A 27890-nucleotide genomic window follows, 5' to 3' on the forward strand; every position below is an offset into this window, starting at 1 on the left:
GGAGGCGAGAGGCTTTTGCCCATACCTGAATATATCTGTATATAATTGTATATATTTTCTTGTATCATTCATTAGTGTTTTAATTAAAGCTGTGTAGTTTAGTTTTCAATCCAGCCAAGTCTCTCACTTTTTCTCTCTCTCCTTCCCTACGTGGCTGGGGGGGGAGGCGATCGAGAGCATTGTTGTCAGACCTGAGTCAAACGGTGACAATCAAGTACAGCTCCTGACCTTTTTTATACTCTCAATAGAAGATGCTCCAACAGCACAGTTACAAAAGAAGAAATCAAATCACATAGAGAATAATCATTTAGTGCATATACACAAAGATAAGCACAGACAGTTCTGAGATCAGGCTTTGCTTGCAGCGCCTGCAAGCCAGGCCTGAGCCAACAGCCAGGTGGGCCCGCCGCTGGGCCGGGGGATGCAGCTGCCCCTGCCCGCAGCCTGATCTGCACCAGCCCCTGCAGGAGCCCCCCACAGCACACCCACAGAATTCCCACTGTTTTGAACACTTTGTCTAAAATAGTAACTCAAGTGTTCTTAGAAACAACTTAGCACATTGTTAAAAAGAAAAGCTTCATCTACCTACAGCTCTGAAGATGGCGCCATATTGAAATACCGTTAGTGTTTCACCTCCAGACAGTCTCCTCCCTGAAGATGCACTGTATGCAGTACTGTATATAAAAGCCAGAAATCAATGTTAAGTAATGTCTTGGGTTTTCAGGATCACAATGTTTTCCAGATTAAAAAAAAAAAACAAACCCCAAAAAAGCTCAGAAAGAAACAGAGATTGATGAACAACTCTGTAGAGCCAATATCTTTCTAATAATCTGTCCAGACTTCCAGTCCCCTCTGAGGAGGCCAAGTTCCAGCATGCTGAGCTAAGAATACAACTCAGGTAAGACTGCAAAGCAGCTAGGCTAACAGAGGGTATCCTAACTTTATGTCCAACACCAGGAACCTAAAGCTTTCTTTCTAAACTGTATGAGTTCCCAAATCAAGGAGGTAAAAGGCATTAAACAAAACCATGATCAGATTTTTGTAAATAAGCTTAGCATATAGGATAAGAAACAAATGGGACTTGCAGGAAACAGAGCAAGAAGAGACAGGAAAAAGGTTTCCTGTGATCTAAACACTTCCTGCGGAGATGGGATTCATAGTACTGAGCAGCCAGTAACAGACCAAATATTTGTAAATTATCTTCTGTTTTGTGCCTAACAGTTCCAGTCCCTTTTACTATTTCAGCAGTCTAAGGACAAAGACCTCTCTCACCACCAGTGTACTGGGGACAGACAAAACCAGCAGTGGAGTGGGGAGGGGAATTTATCAGGAGTACTTGGCAGCATCTAGCAGTGCTTTATAACTAAACTTTGCAGAGTTCTTGTTCCTTAAGATATCTTAACTCCATTCACTGCAATATTGTTATAGAAAACCTGACCAGAGCCATGCTAAATATCAAATACAAGGAAAGCTACAAGGGCAATGGAGCAGGAGAAAGGGGATTACAAGAAACAGCATTCTGAGCAAGCCTAGAAGCTCCAGTCTGCCCAGGGAGACAGATACAGCACTTTGAAGCGAATGCTCCGCCAGGAGCTGCAGCAGCAGAGAAGCCTGACCACAGACACTTCTGCCACTCTTGTGCACCGCAATTAACCTTTTGCATGACAAGACAGGGACAAAGCTGTTGTGAAAATAAATGTTGTTTGAAAAAGCACAAGGACATGGCCAGACAGAACATTCACAAAACTGTGTGTTTTAATTTTGCTAAGTAATTACTACAACGTAGAGTATCTTGGCTACTTCAGTTAGTATGCTTTGTTGAGAAGATTTACCGAAGCATATTTGCAAGTCTTGAGAAATCCATCTGTGGGGGTGTGGTCTTAACTCACTCAGAAACGTTAAGATTTACAGCACCAAGTCTTAAAATGTTTCAGGTGAGTGGAATAGCTTATTACTACTACTACATCAAAAAGCCTGTTAATCTAGAATGTCCCCAAAGGACACACTGATATATCAATCTGCCTTCCAGAGAGCTCCTACCTATTTCTCATATTATCAGAGTGGCTAAACAGCAGTGTATGATTTGTTTACAACAATGTTCATATTATAGACATGTAGTACACCACATATGGTAGCATCTGAATACAGACAAAAAGCATAGCATCATTGTCTGTTCTCCATTTTGCTTTGAGATGAGACACAATTTCTTATCTACTACCTTTATTATTTACAGTCCAATATTCCACTAATGTATTCTGAAAAAATCCCATTCTTCTGAGCTTTACCTGCTTTTGCCTTGCGTCTGTAAGGCACTCACAACCAAACCCTATTGTGCATTGTCACAACAGATACCTGCTAACTATGATATTGCATTTATTATATAACAATACTAAAGTCAGACAATACCCAGTATTCCCAGTAAATGAAAAAATATATATTTGCTGTATTTGTATTACTCAAAGATATTTGCAGATCTTTAAATTCTCAGAAGTGCATAACATATCCTACGGGAAACCAATTTCCAGCAGAGATGCAAATTAGTGCCTCAAGAACTAAAAACATGATACAAGAACTGTGAATCACCTATTTTCAGATGCAAGGTGGCTTAAAAATGTACACTTTCACTATTGTTGAAGGTGACAAAACCCATTGATTATACTTCAGAAAATGGATGCTTCCTTTTTTCATTCTAGACCTTAAACTCAAAATATTTGCTGTGTAGTACTAAAAATATGCAATATACTTCAAGGATAAGAAAGATGCAGATGAGACAATTACATCAAATGAATAAACTAAGAGTTATGTCCACATCTACTTGAAGAATTGAGATCTCTAAGGACTCAAAGTAAAATATTTTTCATCCTTGGAAACAAAGTGCAGTTAGAGCTCTAGCACTTCAAAAACACACTACTGCAATGTCAAGATAAAGATAAAAATTCCACCTTGCATCCAAAAAACACTTATTTAGATTCAAGCAGATTTTTAAAAGAACTCTCCAAGTTTTCTTGGACCTCCAGGTCTTAACACATTAGTAACTCCTGCTGGCACAGCTCTCCTATCAAGTGTGCTCCAGACAGAACTTTGATAAAGCAGTAGGGAATGTACTCATAAAACCAGAAAAAAAAAGAGTTTTTAAAATAAAAATATTATTTGAAATGCTTCTCCCTTTTCAAATAAATGTATTTTGTTCTTATTTTTTAAGACATTTTTTAGCATTTTATGGGAAATTTCAAAAAATTCACAAACATTTCCAAAACATTTAAATCTCAGTGCAAATAAAACACTCCAATTTCACCTTTCTGATTAAATGTTTTTGTAAGAGAAAAAAATTACATGCAGTTTTCTGTCAAGTAGGGTTTGCCTTGACAGCTAACACTTAACATTCAGACTCCAACTGCACATCAAAGCTTTACTTTTTATACTCAGTAAAGGTGCAAGTTTAATCTCAGGAGACTATGATGTCTTAGAAGTTAAAACATTAAGTGCTGCTACCAACAGTCTTCAAGAGATTCTGCTTTTGATAGCTCTGTTTCTAATGAAAATCACCAAACTGAAGTCACTCAACAAGGGTTACCAGTTATCCTGGGTGAACTGCAAAACCTTTTACAGATTCTACAGAAACTAAGGCTTTCACTTGGATATCTGTATTACCTTCTATACTGATTGCTTGCATACTTTGTTCTCTGCAGTAACTTCCACTTCTACTTTTTCCCCTCTACATGAATCCAAAATACTCTCACCTTTCCCTGAGTTGCAACAACAGAAGTGATAGCTTTAATTAGCACACATTTCTAAATTGTTATCACTAAATATTTGGAGCAATGTGCACCCTGTGTCACAACCCCCTCCACAGTTATTTCATTTCCTGTAACCAAATAAACAGCAAAAAGTAAATCTAATACAAGAATTTATTTTGAACATGCATTAAATTTCAGACAGAAAGGCAACTGAGAGTTCAAGAAAGAATACATTTGTCAATAGCTGGCCAAAAATTCAAAATATTTCATAATTATGTCAGTATCTCAAAGAATTATACCCACAAAAAAACCCAGTGTTTTTCCCCTCTGTTAGCTGTTCCACATATGATCTCTTTTAAAAGAGATAAATATTTAGAAATCTCCATGCACATTCACCTGTATCTTCTTCGCAGTTCAGCATCTTAATTTAATACAGTGCCCCAAAATAACTTCCTGGGAGGCACAGTAATGTCCTCTTGCATCAAATACTTAGCTGTCGTAAAGTAATCTCAAAGTAATTTTTTAAAAAATATATATTAAGGCCCTTAATTACTATCTTACTATTTCTTCCCCTGCCTTATAAAATAATGAAGGTACATTAATGACATATAATGCCTTATCTCTTCACTGAAGGCAAAGTGTGTGACTGATTCCCTACCATTCCAAGGGCACAAGCTTTAATCCTTGCTGTGAATCAGTCCTGCCTCCATCTTTCAATACAGAAGATCTGTCACCTTGAAATGTTTGGAATTTCTCCTTTGCTATACATCTAAACTACATGGGGGAAAAAACATGCAAATGAGGGAAACAGTTTATTTACAGAGTGTTTTTTTTAGATTAAACAGACCAGAAATTAAATATCAGTTCAGATACTGGCTACAAACTCAGCTGGTCAGGTACTGCAAACAGAACCCAGTTGAGGTAAATGGTTTTCAATTACAAATTAACATCAGATGCTGTTCTCTGGGGGCAAAAAAAAAAAAAGCGCAATTCCAGATAACAACTGAGAGTAAGCAGGGCTATGACTGTCCAAAATTAGGCTGACATGATCTAATTCAACTTCACTGGGAGTTAAGACTGGGCCATGAAATGGCCTCAAGTTACTCAGGGGAGGTGTAGATTGGGTATCTGGAAAAACGTCTTCACTGAAAGCGTTGTCAGGTACTGGAACAGGCTGCCTAGGGAAGTGGTTAAGTTGCCATCACCAGAGGTATTTAAAAGATGTGTAGATGTGGCACACTTAGGGACACAACTTAGTGGCAGTGTTAAGTTTATGGTTGAACTCAATGATCTTCAAGGTCTTCTCCAACCTAAGTATTTCAGTGATTCTATATTCCCACAGTAACACGAGTCTAACTGCTGCCTCTTAAAAAGCAGTAGTTAAATGAAAACTATCTATTAATACATTAATAAACCTGATCTAGGAATATACATTATTTTTTTTAATGGTATATTTTCTCAAAGTTTCTACAGAATTCTGTAAGCACTTAAATGCAGTTGTTTATGTGTTTTATATATTAGCAAGAACATTGGCAAAGAAAGGTCAGAAAAGTATCATCCTGGAAAGATAAAACCATCTATCAGTGTTTTAGAATAATGAAATATCAACTTGCTTCACTGTGTGAGATAGTTTCTTTATATTCAAATCTCAGTGCACTTATTTAATATATGTTTCTATATCCTTCATAAATTGCAGCCAACATTCTTGCTATAAGAAAACCCTACATCATTTCAACAATATGTACCAGTAACGCTCAACTGTTGCTGCCAGGGATTTTTTCTATGTGTATCATGAAAAAATATATTCTTAACACTCAATTACTGTAAGATTAATTTATTTGCAGCCTTGAGGAAAAAATAATAAAATTGCTTTGTTTTCATCTTGATGTTATTTTAACACTAATGTTTCATTACAACAATGTATCTATGACCAATGAGGGAGATCATTTACTTCTTTAGCTACTTAAATTCTATTTAAACAGCCATTATGAATGATTGTAGAACTAATTAATTTGTCTTCAAAAGCATCTCAAAATTTAGGAAGCATTCTGCAGATATGAGAGGCAGATGTTTAACAAGTCTCAAAATAAATATCTGAAAAAGCCAATACAGTAAACACACATCTCAAAACATCTACCCAGGAAGCCATAGCTTGTCCTTTTTAGGTTGGGTCAAGAGGTATGTAACACATACCAGCTGAAGTTGAGATGGACTATTTTTTTTAGTCGTCTTTTTTTTTTTTGGTGCAAATACAAGATAGAAGAATAATGAGTTTACCCACAAGTCATTTTGCAAAACATGAGAAAGTGTATTTTTCCCAAAAAGCACAAGCTTAGGTTGAGGATGAGAGGTTGTTCTTGAACTGCTGCATTTCAGTATCTCCAAATTCCATGGGCAAATCTTCAGATCTGAAATAACACCATTCTCCAACCTCTACTTCTCCTGCCATGAGGAAACAGCTATCTGAACTTTTGCATTTTTAACACCTCCAGACTGTGGGCTCTAGACTACACCCCATCCTACAGCATTTGCAAAATTCTACCTGGAGGGACTAGCAACAAACAACTACTCAAATCTGCCTAGATTATCTTTAAGATGGAATAGAAGAATACGACTGCTCATATGTACAATTGTTTTAAATTACCAGCTGCACATTAAAAAGCAGTAAGGATTAAAATTAAGACTTCGAGAACCTGTTTGTCTTTAATTTTATTTTTCATTTAAAAAAAAAAAATTGTTACAAGATAGGATGGATTTCTTGTATTTATGCCCTGACCAAATATGAACATTAAAAAAATTATAAATAAAATTAATTCTACACAGATACAGTAGCGAGATAAACATGTTTTGACATCCTAACAGACATCAATTACATAAAAATTAAGTGTAATGTTTAGGAGAAGAAATGCTGTATTTTGTGACAACAATAATGTGTTACATCTAAATGTATTAAGATTTTAATTAACTTCTTTCAGACTTTTTGAATCATTAACAGTCTAGCTATATTTTTAAATACACCACTGTTAGTTGTCCTACAAAAAATTGCAGGCCAAAGATGGTATAATTTTTTATTCCTCCATTATTTTTCTTGATGGATTTAGCTCAAGAGCTTAACACTATTCTACTGTTTCCAAAGATCCTTCATGTAGCTGCAAGGAAACACTTCTTTTAAAAGAACACCTAAAATTTTTCTTAATAATGAAGTTTTAAATTTACTAGGTTCATCAGATTCTGTCAGTTTTTAAACTATAGCTGCATTTCTATTTGTTATTCCAGGAACTTTTTATTCTGAGTGACTTTACCGTAAATAAGTATAAAAACATTTACAAATACTTATTTAATTGTTGGCTGAATTCATCAGCCTCCACATAATTAACCATGCACTAGTCATATCTGCTCTGAAGCTTATAAGATCACAAATCCAGTGCTAGGAGGCCACATACCTCTGTCATTCTGACAGAACCTCTGAGGTTTCTGTCATTCAAGAACTATTCCAAGTATAACATTTTTCATGCTTTATCGAAAATATGTATGAAATAGGACTCTTGCAGTTCACAGGCTATACTGAAATTACCTTCTGCAGAAGATTTCCCATATGAACATCACCTGTTCACTTTAATACTCTAAAAGATACAGAGATACAGATTGCCACAGCCTGTACAGCTAAGCTTACTAATATCCTTAAAGCATTTTGACAACTTCAATACAAAGGCTCAAGAGTGCCCAAGTAAGGTATGTAGTAGGTCATTCAAAGCTTGCCAAAAAATAAAATCTGAACTTCACCAAATTTTGTCCTCAATGTTGAGGTGACAAAACTAAATCTTACAGCAGCAAAATGGGTTCTAGGAGTGAAGAGGGCTGAGGAAGGGACCGCGGAGACTCCAGCACCTGGAATAGGGGTCTGTAATGTTGCAGAGATCTGTGTGCCACAGTGTCCCTTTATTTACCCTTCCAGCTTCCAAGAACACCCTTTACCCTCAATGGTGCTGTAGATTTACACTGCCAGGGGAAGCCCAGCTCTGTTGCAGGTACCAGCAGTAGAGCTATACAAAAGAACACCCAAATGAGGCTGTCCTTGCTGCTGGAATGGCCAATCTACATCTCTTAACCTAGTCAAAGCAGACAGACAACTGTGCTAAGCAGCAACCTACTTTGCTTATGCCTAAAGCCAAATTTGCATGTTATGAAAATGGAAGGTGACACAGTAACACAAAACAGTTTGAGTCAATAGAAATGTATGTTGCAGCACTAAATTACAGCTGGGTAAATTAAGGACTGTACTACAAATTTAATTTTTTTCTAGTCTCAATTTACAAGTCAAGCTAGATCTTTCAATATTAAAAATTCCACTTTAAACTATTTGAAGATCTTATCAACCAATAATTGAATTAACTCAGCTTGTCATTTCTACCTTTTGAGAAGCACAAGTCATTTTGTAGGAACATTGCCTTCCTATTTTGGGGGGACAGAAAAGGACAAGGAATTATCTTTTTTCCCCCTCCTGTCTAAATCCCCTGCACAGCACTAACTCCAGTCAGATGACTATTACCAGTCAAGTAGAGTTTGTTCTGCATTGCATAGTGCTGAGCTCAGACACTGATTCCAAATGGTGGTTTACAGGTTATACAAATAGTATTATCAGGCAAAAGGCACCTTGTCTTATCTACTCTCTACCCACTTATACCATATGCAGGGAAAGTGGGGGTTTTTTAGCATGCCAAGCCATCATTTTGACCAAATTTGCTTAGAAAAGACGCCATCTGACAGTTACTTTTGAAAGCATCAGTATCTTCACTATCTTAGTGTTTACGTAAAATAATATCATTCTTAAACACAAACTGTTGTTTTTGCATTCTATAGATGTAAATGGTACTCAATTAAAGACATCTTCATTTCACAAAACATTTTTCACTAATAAAGAACTCTTGACATACAGGAAAAGTTGTACTGCCATTTACACATCTGCCTCTGTTCAATTTCTCTTTCACAATTCTTATTTAGAAAAGACTATCCAGATGTTTCTATTAGGCCACTAACTCAGCTTCTTCACAGCTTCTCAATTCTTGGAGCACAGCATACCAGTGTGTCAGCTAGCCGTGATCTGGCTTCTGTAACAGGAGGTTAAAGGGCGTGATCCCTTGATTTGGGTCCAGACACTATGTTGATTTTATAATAAATAATGTAACAGATAATCTAATCTGGAAGCAAAACACATTGCTCAAACTACTCTTTGGATGTTATGCCAAAGTTAATTTCTACCAGAGGTACGCAAAAGGAGGAAGTCAGATTTCAAAGCACTCTAAGACTGTTGGAGAGAATTTCAATAGCCTGATATAAGACCAGTTCTACTGCTCAAAACCATCTGTGAACCATAACTGAACAGACAAGCCAGACTTTTCAAATGTGCCATAATGTTAATGAACTTACTGGCCTCTTTTTAACAGAAGACTGATTCCTTCTGAATATCCCCACAGGCTTCTGAAGTTTCACATCCAAATACCAAAGAACCCAAGATTAGAGACAATTTTGGAAAATGTAATCTACATTCAGCAGTTGCCTATACAAACAATGATCTTTTAAGCATTCAACTCCTTATTTGCAGAGCACTGTGGAATATGTAACTGATAAATTTCATACGGACAAGCTCTGTTTTGTTTGCTATTTCTGTGGCATCTAACGAGAAAGGTCACAGGTTTTGCATTTTACAGTACTATGAAAGAAGGATCTTTCTCTAAATTATTTAAACCATGAAATGACACAGGTGGAAACATCTGACTTACTGTAAGGTGTTGTATCAGTAGGGTCAGGAGGTGGAAAATTTTCTGTGAAGTTGACATTACACAAGTCTGTACTACAGCAACAGAAGCGGTATGTTCCATTCTGAATCAAGGAAGGGGTGGTTGTAACTATACACTCATCAAAGTGACACTCTTGTGGGTCTCCTATGTGAGACCAGCAACCTGTAAAAAGAAGCAAATTAAATAATTATTTTTAAAAGCAGCATAAAATTAATTCATTAATTCTATTGCATGGATAATTAAACACACCTATCTGAATTCCTGAGCCTTCTAAGCAGATGCAAACTATTTCTCATTTCTCTGATACTACAGTCACTTTTATGACCCACAGTTCAGATGAAATGGCAACGTAGTCCTCTCCTTAGAGCTAGACTACATGACTGCATCTATAGGTTGGTGCTTGTTGCATTATTTTTAAAAATTATGTCCTTCCTTATTGTCAACATCACTAGACTCTCTTACAGGATCACAATTTATTTCTTGGTTAATGCAGGCCCTTCCTCCCTGCAGCAACTATTCCTTCTCCAGTGCCAACAATGGCATAAATGTCATTTATGCACAAATGCCTGGAAGTGAAACAAGCAGTGTGGGGGCACAGGTGAGCAGCCAGACTGCTTCTTTGAGCAGATTACCAGATCAAAGATGAATCAACACTGAGTACAACTGCACATAATGTCTGTAAACATCAGTTTTCACTCAGCTTTACACTACATTAATTTTTACACAAGTAACCAAGGGCAGAGTTCCTGAGAACAGTAATCAAAACATGTCTTCAGCAACTGAAAGACCCTTCACCGTTCCCTACCATCACTCTCCCTCCAGAAGAGCAGCAAATTGACAGCCAGTGATACGCGACAGTTTTGTGCTATTGCTGCAGTTTCTTTAGTAAACATTCTATATAATACAGATATACATTTTTACTTAATGAGACACATTTTTACATTTATTACATTAATACATAAACTGAGATATACTCATGACAGCAGTCTTCCTCTGGACATCCTAAGTAACAAACAATTAGAGGGTTTTTTTTTCCTTGAACTGCACATTAATCTCTTTGGCCTCTTTTAGAAGTCCTTTATTTCAAACAACTTTTCTGTTCATATTTTAAATTGCTAAATGGGAACTTTAAAATTATGCATTTGTACAATGAACAAACAAAATGTCTAGTTTTGCAGCTTCACACCTTTGTAGTAGCTGGCTAGATCACAAAGCAGTGAAAAGGTCAACAAAACAACTGCAGTTCCACTGAGATGTTACATACCTTGTTTTACAAGATGTATGTCTCCTTCTCTTGTTTTTTCCCAAAGTCCGTAGCAGGTACTACCTTTCATGCACAAAATTGTGCCATTCTCCTGGGAAATTCGGCTCTCACTGATTCCATGGTCCTGCTGATACGGGTCCTTGAATGCACACAGGCGCTCCTCACTCTGTGCAGCTTTAGACAAAGAAGGAAAATATTTTTTGTCAGTGATTTTATGTATAAACTATTAACTTTATGTATTATTAAGGTCTTCTGGAAGCATACATTCAAAACTCTCCTGAATCACATGTATGCATTCTTTAAACTGTACGCCAACGGTCAGAAATAAAAATGACGTCTATCCCAAAATTACTTCTGTAAAGAGGACCAAAAAAACCTCAGAATATGTTTCAAAATGAATGTGCAAATGTTTGAAGTTGACAGGTGGAGAATAAAAATTTCATTGCATAGTCTGCATCATCTGCATCATTTATCCTTAAAAGTTGTGCAACTGTTCGCTGTTTTCTTCAGCAACCACATGCGTTACTTAATTGTTTCCAGATCCTAAACCAAGATGATCTTTTTCAGGCTGTCATCCAGCCCAGTGCCTACCTAGTTCAGAGGGTTTTTTCCACTCTCTTCCTATTGACTTATCTCTTTTTTCTATATGTTATCCAGCTGTTGTACTGACATTTATTTCTTTTTGCTCAGCAACCTACCACTCTGGGGTCTTTCACACAACATCCCTAGTGACCACCCACAGAAATACTAATGGCTGAGTAAAACCTACATGATTGACCAGCAGTTCTGGAAAACACTCCCTGTAAACAAGAGCAACACTGCATGGGAAGTCCCCCCGAGGAATGCCCAGCAGGAACATTGCAAAATATACAGAGAGAACAAAAATAAATACCCATAATCACTTGAAATATCTTTGGGGTTTTTTAATTAAACAAAAACACCCACAAGAAGCACAGTGATTTTTATGAGAACACTTAATTAACAAGATTCAAAAAATTAAGATCTTAAGAACTCATATGTTTTACCCCTATGACTGCTGTTTTTTTATTTATAGCACCTCAATGAAAGGACTCAACCATGTCGATACAGCTCTGTCATCTTTCTTTAGAAAGAGTAAATATATTCAAACAACAAAACTCTTCAGAAAGACAGCAAGAAATCATATAGTTGTAGTGAATATGATATTTAGAATACTTTAATTCGTCCCTTGAATTATGTTATAAAATGCATGTAAGGCTAAGTGTGTAATTACAGCGCAGTTAGTCGTATTATTCAGTAGTACAGATCAGCAAACCTCCAGTCACAGTAAGAATTTGTACTATCTACTCAACAACTAGATTTCATCCAGGAAAGCATTGGTACTCAAAGATAGATATAAGGTGGAGTCTATTTTGAACTTAAAATAAAATTATAGCATACATTATTGTAAATTATTAAATGTACTGTATATGTATAAAATATCTCTTCACTGAGGATTTATTTATTTGATCACTCTGCAGCACTGACCCCAAAGAAGCCATGTTTCAGCATGGCAGACTTACTGCAAAAATGTTGTTTCGTTGTGTCACCAGTACAGATGACTGGGCAATAGAAAGACAAACCAAGAGACATGGATACCTGTCTCACTTCTAAGGCTGTTACTACTCATTACGAGTCACAATTCTCTTAGGCTGAGACAACCACAAATAGCTGCACCATCCAGAAAACCAGTCTATCAGTGACACTCAGTTTATTCTGTGGCAACAGTAATTAAAATAGCACAACTTATTTTTTAGTGGTCTGGTAGGGCATGTACAATCAGTTAAGCTCCATGTCAGCTTAGTGGCAGCAAAACTCTCAGCTGAGGAGACAGGAACCACTGTAATTCAATCACTTGCAGCTCCATACATTCCAATAACCTGGCCAGCAGTCCGTGCTTCTCACCCACCTCTTGTTACACTGGCCAGCATACAATTTACATCTGGAACCATAGTTCTGAAGTTATAAATACACTTATTATAAAGCAGTGGCTTGATACTCAGAAATTCAGTCATCTCAATTTAATATCTAACTCTTTTCTGTCCAAAAGAGTAGAGTTAGTCAAGTTACTGAGGACAAAAAGGTCACACATTAACAGCTAGCATATGCTGCCTCAAGCAGTTCATGCCAGTCACACGTAGTAGTTTTATTCCCAGGAACAGCTGAGTATGCCAGGCGTGAGGCATCTGTCCTGCATTCTGTGCTTCATGACATGGGACTGGCCGAGAAACAATGTATGAAAGGACAGTACTCTACTGCTGTAAGAGAACTGGAGCTGATAAAATTTTTTTGAAAACCTAAAGGAAAAAAAATTAACATAGAAATATTATTTCTAAGAGAGACTGGGACAAAATTATACAGCCATGGGAAACATGACATATCTGCTCCTGGGGATACTGCAAAAGGCTTAAAATCAGTTGCACGTGATAGCTGAGTGGGACTAAGGTCATCTTAGATGGTGGTTGTTTACTGAATGCTAAAATTGCAGAAAGATAAGCCCTTTCATAATTCATCCTTATTATGTAAAATTAATTAAAAATAACAGAACTTAGAAAGCAGCCATACAGATTCCTTTTCCTTACAAAAAACTTGTAGTAAAAAAAAAAAAAAAAAAGGAATCCAGGGAAGTCCACTTTCATAATAGTTCAGTAGGTTAAAAAAAACAATAACAGAACAAAACACAAAACCTAACTTTTAACCTCTGAACTAACTTTTAGCCTACACATCTTTTTGTTTGTTTTCTACTCAGAAATACAGTTTCATGTATCATATCTGTGTTCCAGAGATACAGACAACTTTAACTGACCACCTTCCTGGTCTCTTGAGCTTTCTATAAATCTTAGGATCAGGGTTGAGAGGCAAGTACATGCAGAAGATACTTGAAAAAAAGTAAAGTTGTTAACTGTCATGCTAGATGCTTGCCAACACACATTACAGAAAATAAAAGTCGCTTAATAATGGCTTGCCTGATTTTAAAAAACGTATTGCCCTATAAGAATAACTGCAGAGAAGAGGATGGGGCAAGCATGAGAAAGTAAAATACCCACTGGTAGTGAGCTGAGTGCCTATCTTTGTCAGTTTTCCAGCAAACTAATATAAAGTTAAGTTACCACAATTTCATGTCAGATGATCTCAGTGAGAAACTTTTCCAACAAAAAATAAAGGTTACTCTCCTAACAACTAGAGTTTTAATGCTGATTGCTGCACATTCCTACTTCGATTATAACTTAGGACTAGTTCAAACCCTGTGGGAGCAGTACCCTCTGCAATACTCAGCTGACCCCTGCCCCTTCTCTGATGGCACAGAACATCTGGCAAACAGGGACACATCACAAAAGCTACTTTATTTTTCTGCATGTAGGTTCATTGTTGAAGCTGTAATGCCAAAGAAAATTGGATAGGGCACTCAGATGTCCAGAACCTATCTTGAAGAACAACAGAATAGATGAACCACTTCAATTTCTTTTCATGATTTTGGCATATTCCTGCTCTGGGAAATTTGGCAGTAAGGTTTCCATCTTACAGGCAGTGGAAACTAGTCAGATACTGCTACAAAAACATACAGATGTGATGGGGTGCCTGTTCTAAACTTTATTAATTTCAAGAGAAATCCTATGCTTCAGGGTAAAATACTGTTGTGCATGTGGATGATTTACATGTGCTCCTCATGGATGATGTTTTATGACAGTTTTCAGTCAATGTAGTTGCAATGTGAAAGGGCAGCCACTAACCCTCTCTAAAACAGCTTAGCTGGAAACGATTCCAAAGCTGCTGCTTCTACAACTCCATCCTTGGAGACACTCAAAAGCCATCTGGATGCAGTTCTGAGCAACTAGCTCTGACTGACCCTGTCTGAGGAGTGGGTTGGACAAGATGACCTCCAGAGGTTCCTGCCATCCTCAAATATTCTGTGATTTTTGCAGAACACAGGTCTCAAGGTACTCAACGTGCAGCAACCAGATAGAAAACCAGTAGTACTAGGCTACCTAAAATTTTTTTGTCTCCAAGGCAGGGAAAATGGTAGGGTAAGACTAGAACTACTGTTTGCATTGGTTTGTCTTCAGCTCAAATAGATCCAAACACAAGGAAATACCATAATATTAAGAGCTTTATTAAACAACAACAATTAAAATAGCCAACATATTTATCCTATGAAGACTGAGGATCTTGAATAGGTCCATTTGATATATCCAGGTCATTGCTACCTAAGTCAGAAAAATGAAAGGCAAAGCTCCTACAGACCGATATGCTCATCATATATTAAAGGACCCAGGAACAGTTCACTCAAACTGATAAAATGCAGAAGTCATTTACAGATCACGCTACACAGTATATTTGCCCAGACATGAAATGTCCCAATAAACAAAACCAAGACCTAGCACCAAAATAAGTGGTAGTACAGGTTCCACATTACATCCATTGCATAGCTGAAGTAATCTTTCAGAGTTCTGTTCTCACCAAGAGAAATCACATTATATTTATAAACACACACACACATATATCTTTTTCAGGCCCTTTCAAATTATCTGCAGTAAAATATAAAAATTAATTTGGATTGCAGTTTCTCTACAAATGTGTGTGTCTATAATAACTTTCATCATTAGATCTAAAGCATTCCCCCAAAGATTATAAATCTACTGAATCAAATGAGTAACTTCTTTTTTGTTGGGGAGTTGGGTATATGGACAGCTCTGAGGCGTTCACTGTACTTAAATCCAAATTAATTTAATCCAAAGATTAAATCTGTACATGCCAAAAGTGTAATTTTAGAAATACAGAAATTATTACTATGAAAAGGAGAGAGTCACACTAAAGACTACCTCCAAAACTGAAAAACATCTATTTATTGTTTCTTTCACTATATATAAGATAAGAACTTTTGCAACTTTTACTATCTTTATAAGGTAAATTCAATCATAAGTTAAATTTGTGCATCACACAGACCTCATTATACATTCAGGTCTTTTCTAATTCACCTTTAATGAACGACTAAGAGAGATTTTGCAACAAATAAGTGGCCATTGAATGTCTACTTGTCATGTACCACTGAAAAATTTGCTACTTTAGTAGCAATCAGATAGGTTGGTATTGTAGACAGGCAGAGAACTGTAGAAGCAACAGATAGACTGGCAGAGAAAAGGACAAAAAAATAAAACCTGAACAAGAAATTATGAAGGATTTGTAATGAAATGCCTATTTTCCATTACTCTTGAACTCACTGGCCAGAAAAACTATGTAAAAAATAATTCAATATTTTTAAAATTAACTCAAACTTCTGTTCTGCCATCCAGCAGAGATCTCCTAAGACAAGAAGGGAAGGTATCCTTCCCATGAAGTTCTACCAATGGAGAAAAAAAAAGTGAGAACAGGACAAGCTCTTCACTTCCCTATCATAAACCATGAAAAACAAAAATGAGTTCTGTTGCTCTCCAGTCCATTTTACATCTATAATTATAAAAAAATACACTATACTATCCAGTTTCAGAAATATGCTTAAAACATGCACAGCATTACAACTAAGTGGCTTTAGCTTTCTTGCTTTGGCTGCCATTACTGGTGCAACTGATCACCAAATGCACATTCACAAATTTAACTTGAAGCAGATTGTGAAACCTTATTGTCATATTCCAAACGAAGAATGGGGAAACAGTCTATGTTAAATTACTTTCCTGAAATCATAAAGGAACTGAGAATTGACTGTAGTTTCCCAAGTCCATCCTGTGGCTCACTCTTACTGCCACAGTGCTCTGGGGGCATGGACATCATTTTCATGCCACTATAAAGCAACAAAAAAGAGCATCATGTCCTGAGGAATTTCCTTTTGGCATATGACTCAGATTTTTATACAATTACAATCTCAGTGTTTATCAGTCCTCCAATCTACCAGAAAAAAGCTGAAAAAACCCAAATTATTATAGAAAACATATATTAATGTTCTCAATATATTCTCCCTGTAACCATACTGCTGTTTCCAGCTGCTCAGAAACAGAGAACAAATATGTGATGTTTGTAGTGGTTCACTACAAAACCACCCTGGATATGTTTCTTATTTGAATATTTGCCTTGGTTCCCCACTAAAGATATTTCTGGATAGCAAAGATGAAAAGAAAATTACAACTGTATCTACTGTTTGTGTCAGAAATCTTCTGTGCTATGATTGACCCATAATAGGATGAGTTTAAACAAATGAATACGCTGTTACTGCTTTTAATATACTAAATCCTTCAAGATCATTTTGAGTTCTAGGAAAACGTAATTACTGAAAACAATTACAACAGAAATAGCAAAAGCTACAGGAATCCAACTGCAAATCCTTAGGACATGAGTCATGTTCTCATTAATAGGCTAGGAAGTCCATTAGTACTTAATTGACGCTTCCTGTCCTTACATCTATTCAATGCAGAATATGGAATCTGCATCAAGTGCAAATGGAGGGGGGGGAAAAGGACTCAAATGTTACTTAAATGCTACAAAGAGTATTCTACTCCATGTTCTGTCCATATTAAATAAATAAATAAATAACCAACATTTGCAACTTCACAATTAATGCCAGGCAATACATGAATAAAATGAGATAACAGTCAGCAGACAGACTTACACATAATCTTCAAGAATAGACTTGCTGGCATCACAGACCACATACACAGGTAAAACTATGTCCAGCTGCCTTCATGACCACATAGATGAAGACTTGAAGAAAAGACAAAAAGAAAATACAGCCCACCATACATTCAGCTGGGAGCCTCATTAGGCTGCAACAGATTCTTTGAAAAGATTAAGGTTTTGTTTTTTTCTGTAACATGTCTTTTGAATTAGTGAGATTTTCATCAGAACATCCACAGACATAAAACGTGTTTTCTTTCAGCCCTGTCAGCTCTCTGTGGACTTGTTTTATTTACACAATATGGGGAAACATTATTGCCCTTGAGGCAGAGTTGAGACAGCATGTGTCCTCATAATACAAATTATTAAAAAGGAAGCTGATTAAAGTAATGTACATCAGGAGGCTACTTTAAGTATATCCTTTCAAGTACTGATACTTGAATTCTGGTGTGACCTACAGAGAAGCAGAAACTTGAAGAAATCATCACTTAGCAAGCACTCCACTGCTGCTTTTTTCATCTTTTTCTGCTCAGAGGTTTTAACTATAAATATTTCTAAATGTGCATATACCTATATAAGAATATATCACAAGCAGACATCTACTGAAAGTAGTCATTCTCCTACAAACAGACCATCCTTAATACTAACTTAGAGCAGAAGGAAAAAGCTAAATTGCTGGTAACGGTCCATGTATTTACTATTCCACTACTCTCCTTTGTAGTGTGTTTGACCAACTGCACAGCAGAGATGTGGATTGACTGGTCAGGAAGAGAAATAAAACTGTCTGCTTAAGGATTAGGCATGAGAGCATGAAGGTCTAAACCTACGAGAAATGGGAGATTTTGAGCAAGAGGTCAGGAGCAGCACAGTGCAAAACTTGGCCAGGGATGCTGGGTTGGGCAGACAGCACGACCTGTTGCTTTACAGCAAACTTCTGTGCTAGAAGCTCTCCAAGTGGGGTCTATTAATGTAATTACTAGATTAGTATTTTAAAGACAAGAAGTAAGAAAGAATGGATATTAGCATGAGAGTTAGTAGGAATTTCCAGGAGGAAAGCAGGAAAATAAAATGCTTCAGAAAGTTACATCTGTTGTCATAAACATCACAATCATTAAAGCTCCTCCTGCATTTTATAGGACTTACTATGTATCTAAGGATATTCTGCAAAATTTATTTTGACAATAAAACCCTTACAGTTTACACTCAATGTTAAAATCTGGAATGTGTTCACAGTGCTGCATGTCCTTAGCCTTCATTGATGAAAATTATTTTGGTTTTGTCTGCTTTTGCTGTGTAACATCACAGTTTCAAATGCTAGCAATTACACAGAGCCAGGCTTTGATTGAGAACTTATGCCAAAACTAAAAAGACTGCTAGTACTAATACCAATTTCAAAGTGATTACGTGACTGCACACACAGATGACTAAACAATTTATGATCATTACAAGACCTTTTCCCATCAAAATAGCATGAGACTAGAAAATTCAAATGTATTTTTTTTCTTGACATAGATACACTTTAGTTTTTTGTTCTCCTCCATCTAACCTTTAACCAAGTACTTTTGAAATATCTGTTTTAATCGCTTTCTAACACAGTGTTGTCTGCTGATAAACACTACCAGCAGTGACAGAAACACCAGCCTTTTTCTGTTGTGTATTCTTTAACAATGTATGTTGGTATTTCAACTTCATTCTGCAGTAACAGTGGTATGTTAGCACTAAATGAATAAAACAAATCTAGATAACGCAGCAGTTTCACTGTATCTCCCATGGTGTGCACAAGGTTCCTGCTTCACTTCCCACCCTGGCCCTGCTGCCTTGCACCACTGTGACACTCAGCTCTGACTGCAATGTGCTGACCTTCCGAGCACAGCCTTGCTGCCACGAGGCCATCCATACACAGCCACTGTGCAGCCCATAAGTGTTACATGCTTCTGCCTAGATACATCCACCACACCAGGAAATTCATCAGAGGAGTAAGAAGTAGCCAGAAAGTAAATGGTGAACTCATTCTTCAGTGAAGGCCTTGCTCTCCCTTTCCCCAAATGTACTCTAAAATAAAGTGCTAACTTAGAAGAACCCAGCTTAAGCAAGAGGAGCCATGCAGGAGGAGCAGGACAGCAGAGACTCATTGCTAGCAGCTGACAAATTAAGCAGTCCTGCAATGCTGCCAGATTTTATGCAAAAATACCTCACCTTACTCAGCCCATAATCTATGTCACTGCTTTATTTTCACAACTTTTTGAATGTTTCTGAGGCAGCCTGACTGCCTTGCTGTGCAGTCATCCAAATCAGACATTATGACAGAATCAAAATGTTATCCATCTATTAAGAATACAATATATTGTGGCAAGAAGGCTAGCAACACCTGTGTCCAGCACAAAATCTGGTGGGACAACATTCAAGAATTTCAAGCAAATTTGAACCAACAGAGATAATATAATACTGGTTCCTGGTTTACATCAAGAGGCTTACACATTTTTTCAGCTGATGTGGGAAGAGATTCAAGCCAAATCTGTAATGAGGATATACCTCATTGACTCAGCCAAGGTCAGAGAAGGACAAACTACAGAATTAAAACCAAGTGTCCTGAAGACTCAACTAGAGCCCTAACCAGCGGACCTGTGATTACCTCTACTTTGTCCACCAGTCAGCTTTCCTCACCTTGCAAGATTTCCTCCAGAATGTATACATCTAAACCAGAATCCACCTCCCTCAACGATGCAGTATTTTCCTCCATATTCTTATATAGCTACATTCAGATGGCACACAGGTTGTATTGTATATGTGCCTAGCTCATCAGGTTTCTTCTATCTTTTTCCACTACGCTAAATTACCACTGACTTTTAAAAAGACAGAATTAAAATGAAATGTATGTAACAAACAGGAAGATTATCAATCTGTCCAATATGAAATTTCTAAATATAACACCTGCTAGGAGTGGAAAAACCCACTCTGGTATGTTAAAAACCAGTAACATTAGTTCAGCAATTATACAGGACTGACAACATTTTATCACACAACTTTTCATTTAAGAAACAGTTAAACACTTTGCAGCAAGATGTTTCTGCAGTTGGGGGGGGGTGGGGGTGGGGGTGTTCAATGTTGCAAAAATAGTAACATGTCACGGTATTTCAGCATTCAGTTTGTTAGCTTTAAAATACTTATCTTTGCCATCAGACTTAAACTTAGGGGCAGTGTATAGCCATTTCCCAAAACTTCACATTCCATATTAAAGGAAAATCCAGTCAGCATGTCCTATGTGGAAATGCAAGGGTTCAAGTCTACTCAAAAAGCCTTTGGAAAAAGCTGTCAATCTCAAATACTGGAAAGCAGAAGTAAATTAGCATAAAATGTACATGACGGAATCATTAAATAACACAGAAGTGTCAAATCATGGAGTATGTTTTAAAAGTCAGTTATGGGAGAATCTAATCTAAACACATTGGTGGAGTACAAAGTGTAAAAATATTTAATCAACTCCAAAAGGGTTTTTTTTCACAACAATCTTGGAGTTTCCTCTATTTTAATAAAGTAGAAAATAATTTTCTGCAGTGCTTCACATGTTAGAAAGTATGTCTATTGATTCAAATCACTTTGTTCAGTTTGCACCATCTTTTTGTCTCAAGATTAAATGATTGCTTATTCTACCCCATGAGTAAGCAGGAATTCCAGTCTTTACGCAAAGCTGAATCAGCTCAGAAAAAATCTACTCAGACTCAAGATGCTGAGCAATAGAAAACTATACATTTTCAACAAAAAGTATTTTGTAAGCCAGCTTTGTTATATACCTTTCACCTGATCTAAGTATTACTGCAACTGAAGCTAAAGGTCATTTGAGATTTCTGGAAAAACATAGGAAAGGAAGTGGCTGGCTTTCACTGGCTCAATGAAATTTGGACATCCCATGTCTCAAGATCTTCTCAAAAAAAAACAGCCTACATTTAATCTTCTGAAAGCATGAATATGTATATTACAGGATTTAAACAATCCTAGCATTTTTCCAATTATTTTTTTTAATACTATTCACTTCCTAAATGACTATGTCTCCACTCAGATTAAAGTATGCTCATGTTATTGTTTAGCAATTATATCAGAACAAAAATTATTACAGCCTTAGTCACATATAACCTTTTCCAGCAGCCAGAGTGTATTTGCAGAACTGAAAAAGCCCAAATTCTTTATCTTTGCCCTAGACTGGAGTTCATGGACTTCTTTCTGGGTATGAGTGTCTGGCTTTTGTTTATCTGGGCTGTCAAAGTGAAGTATCTTCATGGAATAACACAGGAAACTCTGCAGCAAAAGCAACAGTAAAGCAAACTAATGATGTGGTTTTTCTCCCCCAAAATCAGATGTAACAAACTTCCCAGAGCAAAATCAATTATTTCAGAGTCTACTTTAGATCCCTTTGAGAAAAAGTCTGTTACTGGATACTCCCCTTACACATGGAAAATATCCACTTCTATAGCAAGCAGAGATGCCATTTCTACTGCATATATTACTAGAAGACGTACTTAAAAACTTTTCAGTATCTTAAATTTGAAGATAGTACCCATACAGCCTTTTGTCGTGTATTACAAAAATTCTTCCAGTAAACATTTTCAGAAAGATTACACTAATCGCTATACACTGAAACATTTGGAAACTAGCAACTGTTCTGTGATCTGAAGCTACAGAAAATTAAGTTCCAAAGTCATAATAATATTTTGCCCTCAGTAATATAAATTTTATTATCCTTTGTCTGACTACAGAAGAAATACCTATTTGGCTCTGAAATCTTAAATCTGAAATCTCAGACAAAAAAAATGATGAGGAGCAAAAGCAGAAACTAGCTTCCACCCAGAAACACAATTTTAAAAATATATTAGAAAGAAATTATTTTCTGTGAGGGTGGTAAGACACAGGAGCAGGTGGCCCAGGGAAGGTGTGGCAGCCCCTTCCCATGAAGTCTTGAAAGCCAGTTTGGATGAGACTTTGAGCAACCTGGTTTAGTGGGAAGAGTCCCTGCCCATGCAGGGGCACTGGATCTATAAGGTCCCTTCAACCCAAACCTTTCTATGATTCTATGATTAATGAGGGTGTCAAGCCTCTCACATTTTCAGATATTTTCAAAGAATATATGTTTAAGTTCAAAACATCTCTCAAGTCTTTATCTTCAAGGCATTTAATGGTATGGTATGCCACAGAATATCCCACTAACCATCATAACCTAGAGTCAAGATCACCATCAACAAGACAGCTCACTAGGCATCTTAATTCAGCCAGTGCAAGGTGAAAGCCAATTCATGGAGAGGATTGAGTATTATCAAGGACTAGTAAGAGACTGTGGGCGGCTGCAGGAACTTGGGACTTACTTCAAACACTCCTACTCTCTGTTCCTTAATTGAGAGAAGGTATGGCAAGAATTATAAACTAAAGATATTTACAGGTGTCTGTTGAATTGAGCAAAATTAAAAAACTGACTTTTGCTTCTGCTAGACTTCAAGGTTATCAGCCCATTAAATAGAGGTCACTGTTTATCTACTTCTTGGTGCTACAGTAATTAAATTCTTAGAAATTTATGGGCACAACATTGAACTATTTAAAATAAATTCATATGTTCCCTTTATGCATTTATTCTTTCCCATTCAAATATTTGTTGTACCAATAACAACTCCATCAGCTAAGAAGGTGATACAAGCTAACTGTTGCAAATTTTGTATACTCAGAAAAATCAGTGTCTAGTCAAGACAAGCTCTTCATTAACTTCTGATTTCTCAACCTACGCAGTTAAAAAGGGTATGGTTGGTACATGCAGACAAGCCTAGATTACTGAACATGCTTTTGTTTCAAGGACCAGCTTTCATGTACTGTATGTCACACCGAAGAAACAAACTTCTGTGGACAAGGAAACAACAAAATATTTTAAACAGTAGAGGATGTTTTTTAATATCTTTGTTTATGCTAATAACAGAAACAAGAAAAAGGACACTCCCAAAACACAGACACTCAAAGAAAAGACTGTAATCAACTCACTTAACTTTTTGTATTACACACCTGAGGATGATGACTACAATTAAGTTTTAAAAGTCCATCTTAAATCCCCATATATTCTCCACGTAGCTCAGGTTAAACCATCTCAAATCACATAGAAGTAGCGTGAGCAGAAAACAAAGTTCTTTGGGTCACTAGCAAGACGAACCCCCCAACCAGCTGTTCCAGGGCTGAGCACAGAGCCAGAACCAGCAGAGGCTTCCCCAGGCACGCTGTAGCCCTCTGCCACAGACATATAGATACAATAAGAGCTTCAGTCCATGATTTTTAGAGTTCACACTTTTTCTGAATCAAACATGTACTAAGGGCAGGAAATATGCACAAATAGCATCTTGGCATTTAGGACAAGGAAGGAAGGAAGGAACACAGACAAATCTCATCTAACACAAACAAAACAAAACAAACAAACCCTCCCCCAAAAAAACCCCACAAAAAACCTAAAGGCTTCACAATGGCAGAATTTGCTGGTAAATAATTGTTTTCCTTTACATTTTCACCTTTTTTGGAAGACATTAGTCCTTCAAAAGCACAAAGTGGTATATGTATTTATTACAGTGATACTTAACAAGTATCAGTTAGAAGATTTAGGTGTCTGTATTCAAAAAAATATGATTGAGCACTTCGTCAGCCACTACTGAGAATGTTATCATTTACGAAAAGAATAAGTTTCTCTCTTTAATTTTAACTAGAAACACTAGAGAGCAATATAACTCGCACTAAACATTTAAATAGCAGTCTTCAAGAAATTCAGATCAGGTTTATTAATTCATGTACATATTTTCTAGCAAATTGGCTCTAGTTTATGAAAATTAAAGTATAACAAGAAAAAACACTCATGGCTGCACATGCATTATTAAAGTACGTTTCTTTATAAAAAATACAGTTGTACAGAATACTGGATATTTTAAATAAGCCATACAGATATACAAAGTAGGCTTCCCATTGTTTTTCATACATTTGTATAATGGAAATCTTATTTGCAATCTCCCTCTAAATAAGAGATCTTGATCCAAGCCTAAATTACTTGATATGGGGATAAGCCAGATAAGAACAATTTCTGGTGATTAAAATACAAATCCTTCCAATGTTAAAAGAATTTAAGTATTTATTTTCTTTTTTTCTTCTCTTTTTTTTTTTCCCTTTAAACATAAATACAGCTACCAAAAAAAGGGAAAAGCCCAGAAGCACAGTGCATACACACAACTCCACCTGAATATGTGTTTTAGTCTCAAGGCAAGATATAATTTATTCTACGGTATTCACTAAACATGTTTACAGGATCAGACAGGTTTTCAGAATCTCTGAGACAAACTAATACTGCAATCAAAGGATTAGCAAACCAGCTGCCTATGTGCCATTACAGCTGATTATCATAGACTGTAGACAGCTAGCTTCCTTGGAAAGAGCTTTCAGGAATACTCCATTTTTGCCAGGTAAAAAGGTGGACCAGGATAATGTGATATTAACTCATTATTTTCTTTATTATACAGTAAAAAAATTGAACTTATGGAATATAAATTGCATGTGGTTTTAGAAAAAGTTACATTCAAAACTACATTTAGAGTAAAACATGACAAAATGAAGAAGCAAAGAGAATTACAGAACTGCCATTCAGACCTAAGGATGCTGTCCTGTGAAGGTTTGACTTTCCAGCCTTCTCCCCAGATCTTACTAAAAACTAAATCAACGCCAAAATGCTTATCAGATGCTAGGGTAAAACCATGGAAGAGAAAAATTTAACAACTTGGAAGTTACAGGTTTCTGTACAAACCTTTTTCAAATAGCCTTTCAGTTCATGTATAGAAAAATTTGCAAAACATAAACTTCCAACAGCCCTCAATAACAGATGTTTCTTTGTTACTAAAGAGTAATCAAATAGTTTGTTATGCTCCAACACTTTCCTCCTCAAGGCTATGACAAAGAATTATTGTTCTGACTGGGACCTGAACTACTACTACCAAAGAGGAAAGCAGCAGAACCCAGCATTTAACATAATACTCAAGTGTTTACAGCTTTGCTTACCAAAAACCATAAGATGTCTTTAGTTTTCTACTAACATCTTACTAACATTTAAACATTGTGTTCTTTCAACATCTTTATGAGTTGCACTACTAGTAGTGGAAGAACATTTGCATCACTCCAATTTGATACAGGAAATTCAAGAATTATTAACTCTAAAGAAAATTCAGCTGTGGAAGGATATTGTAGTAGTGAGTCATTCATCTGGTAAAACCACTCCTTTCAGATGACAGGGAAGCAAACCCAAGGCTAGTAACCAATTGAGTTCATCCTTCTGGTATTTGATAAAAGAAGCAGTTTTGGCAGACAAAGTAGAGCTGTATCTCATTATCAGAAGCATGAACATGGAATCTTTTGCTGCACATGGTTTGTTGCTTTGTGGGGTGTTGTTCTATGTCATTTGGAATTATACATTAAATCCTAGGATTCTCATATAGGGAGAAAAACAGAATCATCTTGATTGCAGTTTCTAGCTATTGATATGGCCCCTGTATCTCAGAAGAGTAATCCAAAATTGGAATTTCACACTCAATGACGAGAGGACCGACTGCCAAGGGGTAACTACATAAGTATAAATATGCACCAGCTATTCAAAGCATGGCTTTCCAGAATGCTTTTAGATTAGATAAATTATTCTTCCCCTACTTGCTTCTCCTCTAGCTTGTCTTTTCCTCATCTTCTGGGGATTTAAAGGTTCCATATAGATGAAACAACAGCCATTCAGTTTTCAAATGCTCTGTCTGAATGAGGCAGAGTAGTTAAAGAAAAGAAGCTTACCATAGTTTTATCCTCAGCTTCTTTGTTTATGACGTGTTTACTCTCCAAATCTTGCTTGCTGTCTCTGTCCCATAATACTGAAAGGCAAATCTCTCAGATTTGCAAGCTTTTTTTCACCCTTATATAACAGCTCTTGAAATCCTCCTCCCTATCTATCCGCCCAATTATGGTGCAACTCAGAAAGATTACTAAGAGGGTCGACAGACAAATTCATGCATATCGTCTTTGGCTTATTTTTAAAAGATGTATTTTCCATCATATCTTGTTTATTCTAAATCATAATTGCACATCACTGAGGACAATGAGGATGAGAAAAAACAGGAAATACTTTGATTGATGTGAATTTAAACGTTACCTAGTCACTGTATTATTCAGGAACCAGAATAACACTAACAGAAATCAGTGAAGAAGCTCGAAGTAACAGTATCAGTTGGATTTCACAGAGGGGGAAAAAAACGCAGCTCCAGCTCAGTCTCATTAATCCTTTCTCCCTCTGCCTCCCCTCTAATTAGTATGATGTAAGTGCTCTCTGAGAACACTGGACCATAAGGATGTATGACACAGATATTGATTCAAAATGGAAGTAAAATAATTTAAATGTTGGCAGATACATCTCTTCTCTTTAAAGCGGAGAACAGAATACAAATATCCAGGCCAGGTTATCTTTGTAGGGTAACAGCAAAAGAAATTTAGAAAGTGCAACAGAGGAAACATGCAACTGTTCCCATCAGTGATAGCAAGTCAGTGCAGCCTGTTACAGGGGGAAAGAAACATTCCATGGATAAAAAAGAGGAATTTAATCCAGTCATGACTCAGCTTTATCTACCCAATGAATGAGTACATAAACCACCTAAGTTGTTCTTTAAGCAGAAAGGCACTGTTCCCCTCATCTGAAACTCTTTCAATTCAATATAAAGCCAAATAGGGTAGCAAAGGAAAAGTGTAAAAAAATAAAATAAAATTGGCTTTTCTATATGGAAATCAAGTTTGAGGGTATTTTCTACACTGAAAAATGTTAACAGGACACAGCAGTTCACAGGCTTTGCAAAATTACTAACTTGTAACTGAAAAATACAGACAATATAAGTACGATGAAATTCAGCTATCTCTGAATCCACGGAGTAGAGTTTACTCACAAAATACCATGGACTTTAAAAGCTACTGAAACTGTGAGTGCAAAATCTGTCCAACACAATTAAAGTCATAGATAGGTTTTCCCCAGTGCAGAGTTCATTATTATGCTCCTTTCAATGTTGCTTTTGCACCCCTCAAGCAGCAAGTCTATGCCATGCTATTTCTCCCCTTTAATGCTTAACCTTGTTGTACTTCCAATTTCGACTTTCAAAGTCCTACAGAATTGAGTTTTGCACTCATCTTTTTTCCATCTGCTTATTATTTCCTTGCCTGTTCCCCCCATGACAGAAGATGCCAGTTTCTCCAACAAGCACAAATACACCTTTTCTGGGTCACTATACATACAGCACCACACCTATGAGCAGCTGCCAACTCACCAAGTCCATTTCCTCTTTTCATCCAAGCTTGTGGTGAAATTAATTTCTAGCACAATGTAAGTCCACAATGAAGAAATGAGTTCATCTTTATGTAACAATTTTAAAAGTATCAACAAATCCCCCATACTAA

At 36.6% G+C, this 27890-nt stretch overlaps 1 protein-coding gene across 1 annotated transcript in view; it reads right to left on the bottom strand.

The window, feature by feature from the left end:
- BMPR2 (bone morphogenetic protein receptor, type II (serine/threonine kinase)) overlaps positions 1 to 27890 on the bottom strand; it is a 71391-nt gene that overhangs the window by 38124 nt on the left and 5377 nt on the right. Inside the window, exons 2-3 of the mRNA XM_010007383.1 lie at positions 10800 to 11022; positions 9518 to 9697 (exon numbers count right to left, since the gene is read on the bottom strand). Coding sequence (XP_010005685.1) covers positions 9518 to 9697; positions 10800 to 11022 — 403 coding nt within the window. The remainder of the gene's footprint in view (positions 1 to 9517; positions 9698 to 10799; positions 11023 to 27890) is intronic.

The sequence above is a fragment of the Chaetura pelagica genome, unplaced genomic scaffold (genome assembly GCF_000747805.2).
Source record: "Chaetura pelagica isolate M959 unplaced genomic scaffold, ChaPel_1.0 scaffold21, whole genome shotgun sequence".
NCBI lineage: Eukaryota > Metazoa > Chordata > Aves > Apodiformes > Apodidae > Chaetura > Chaetura pelagica.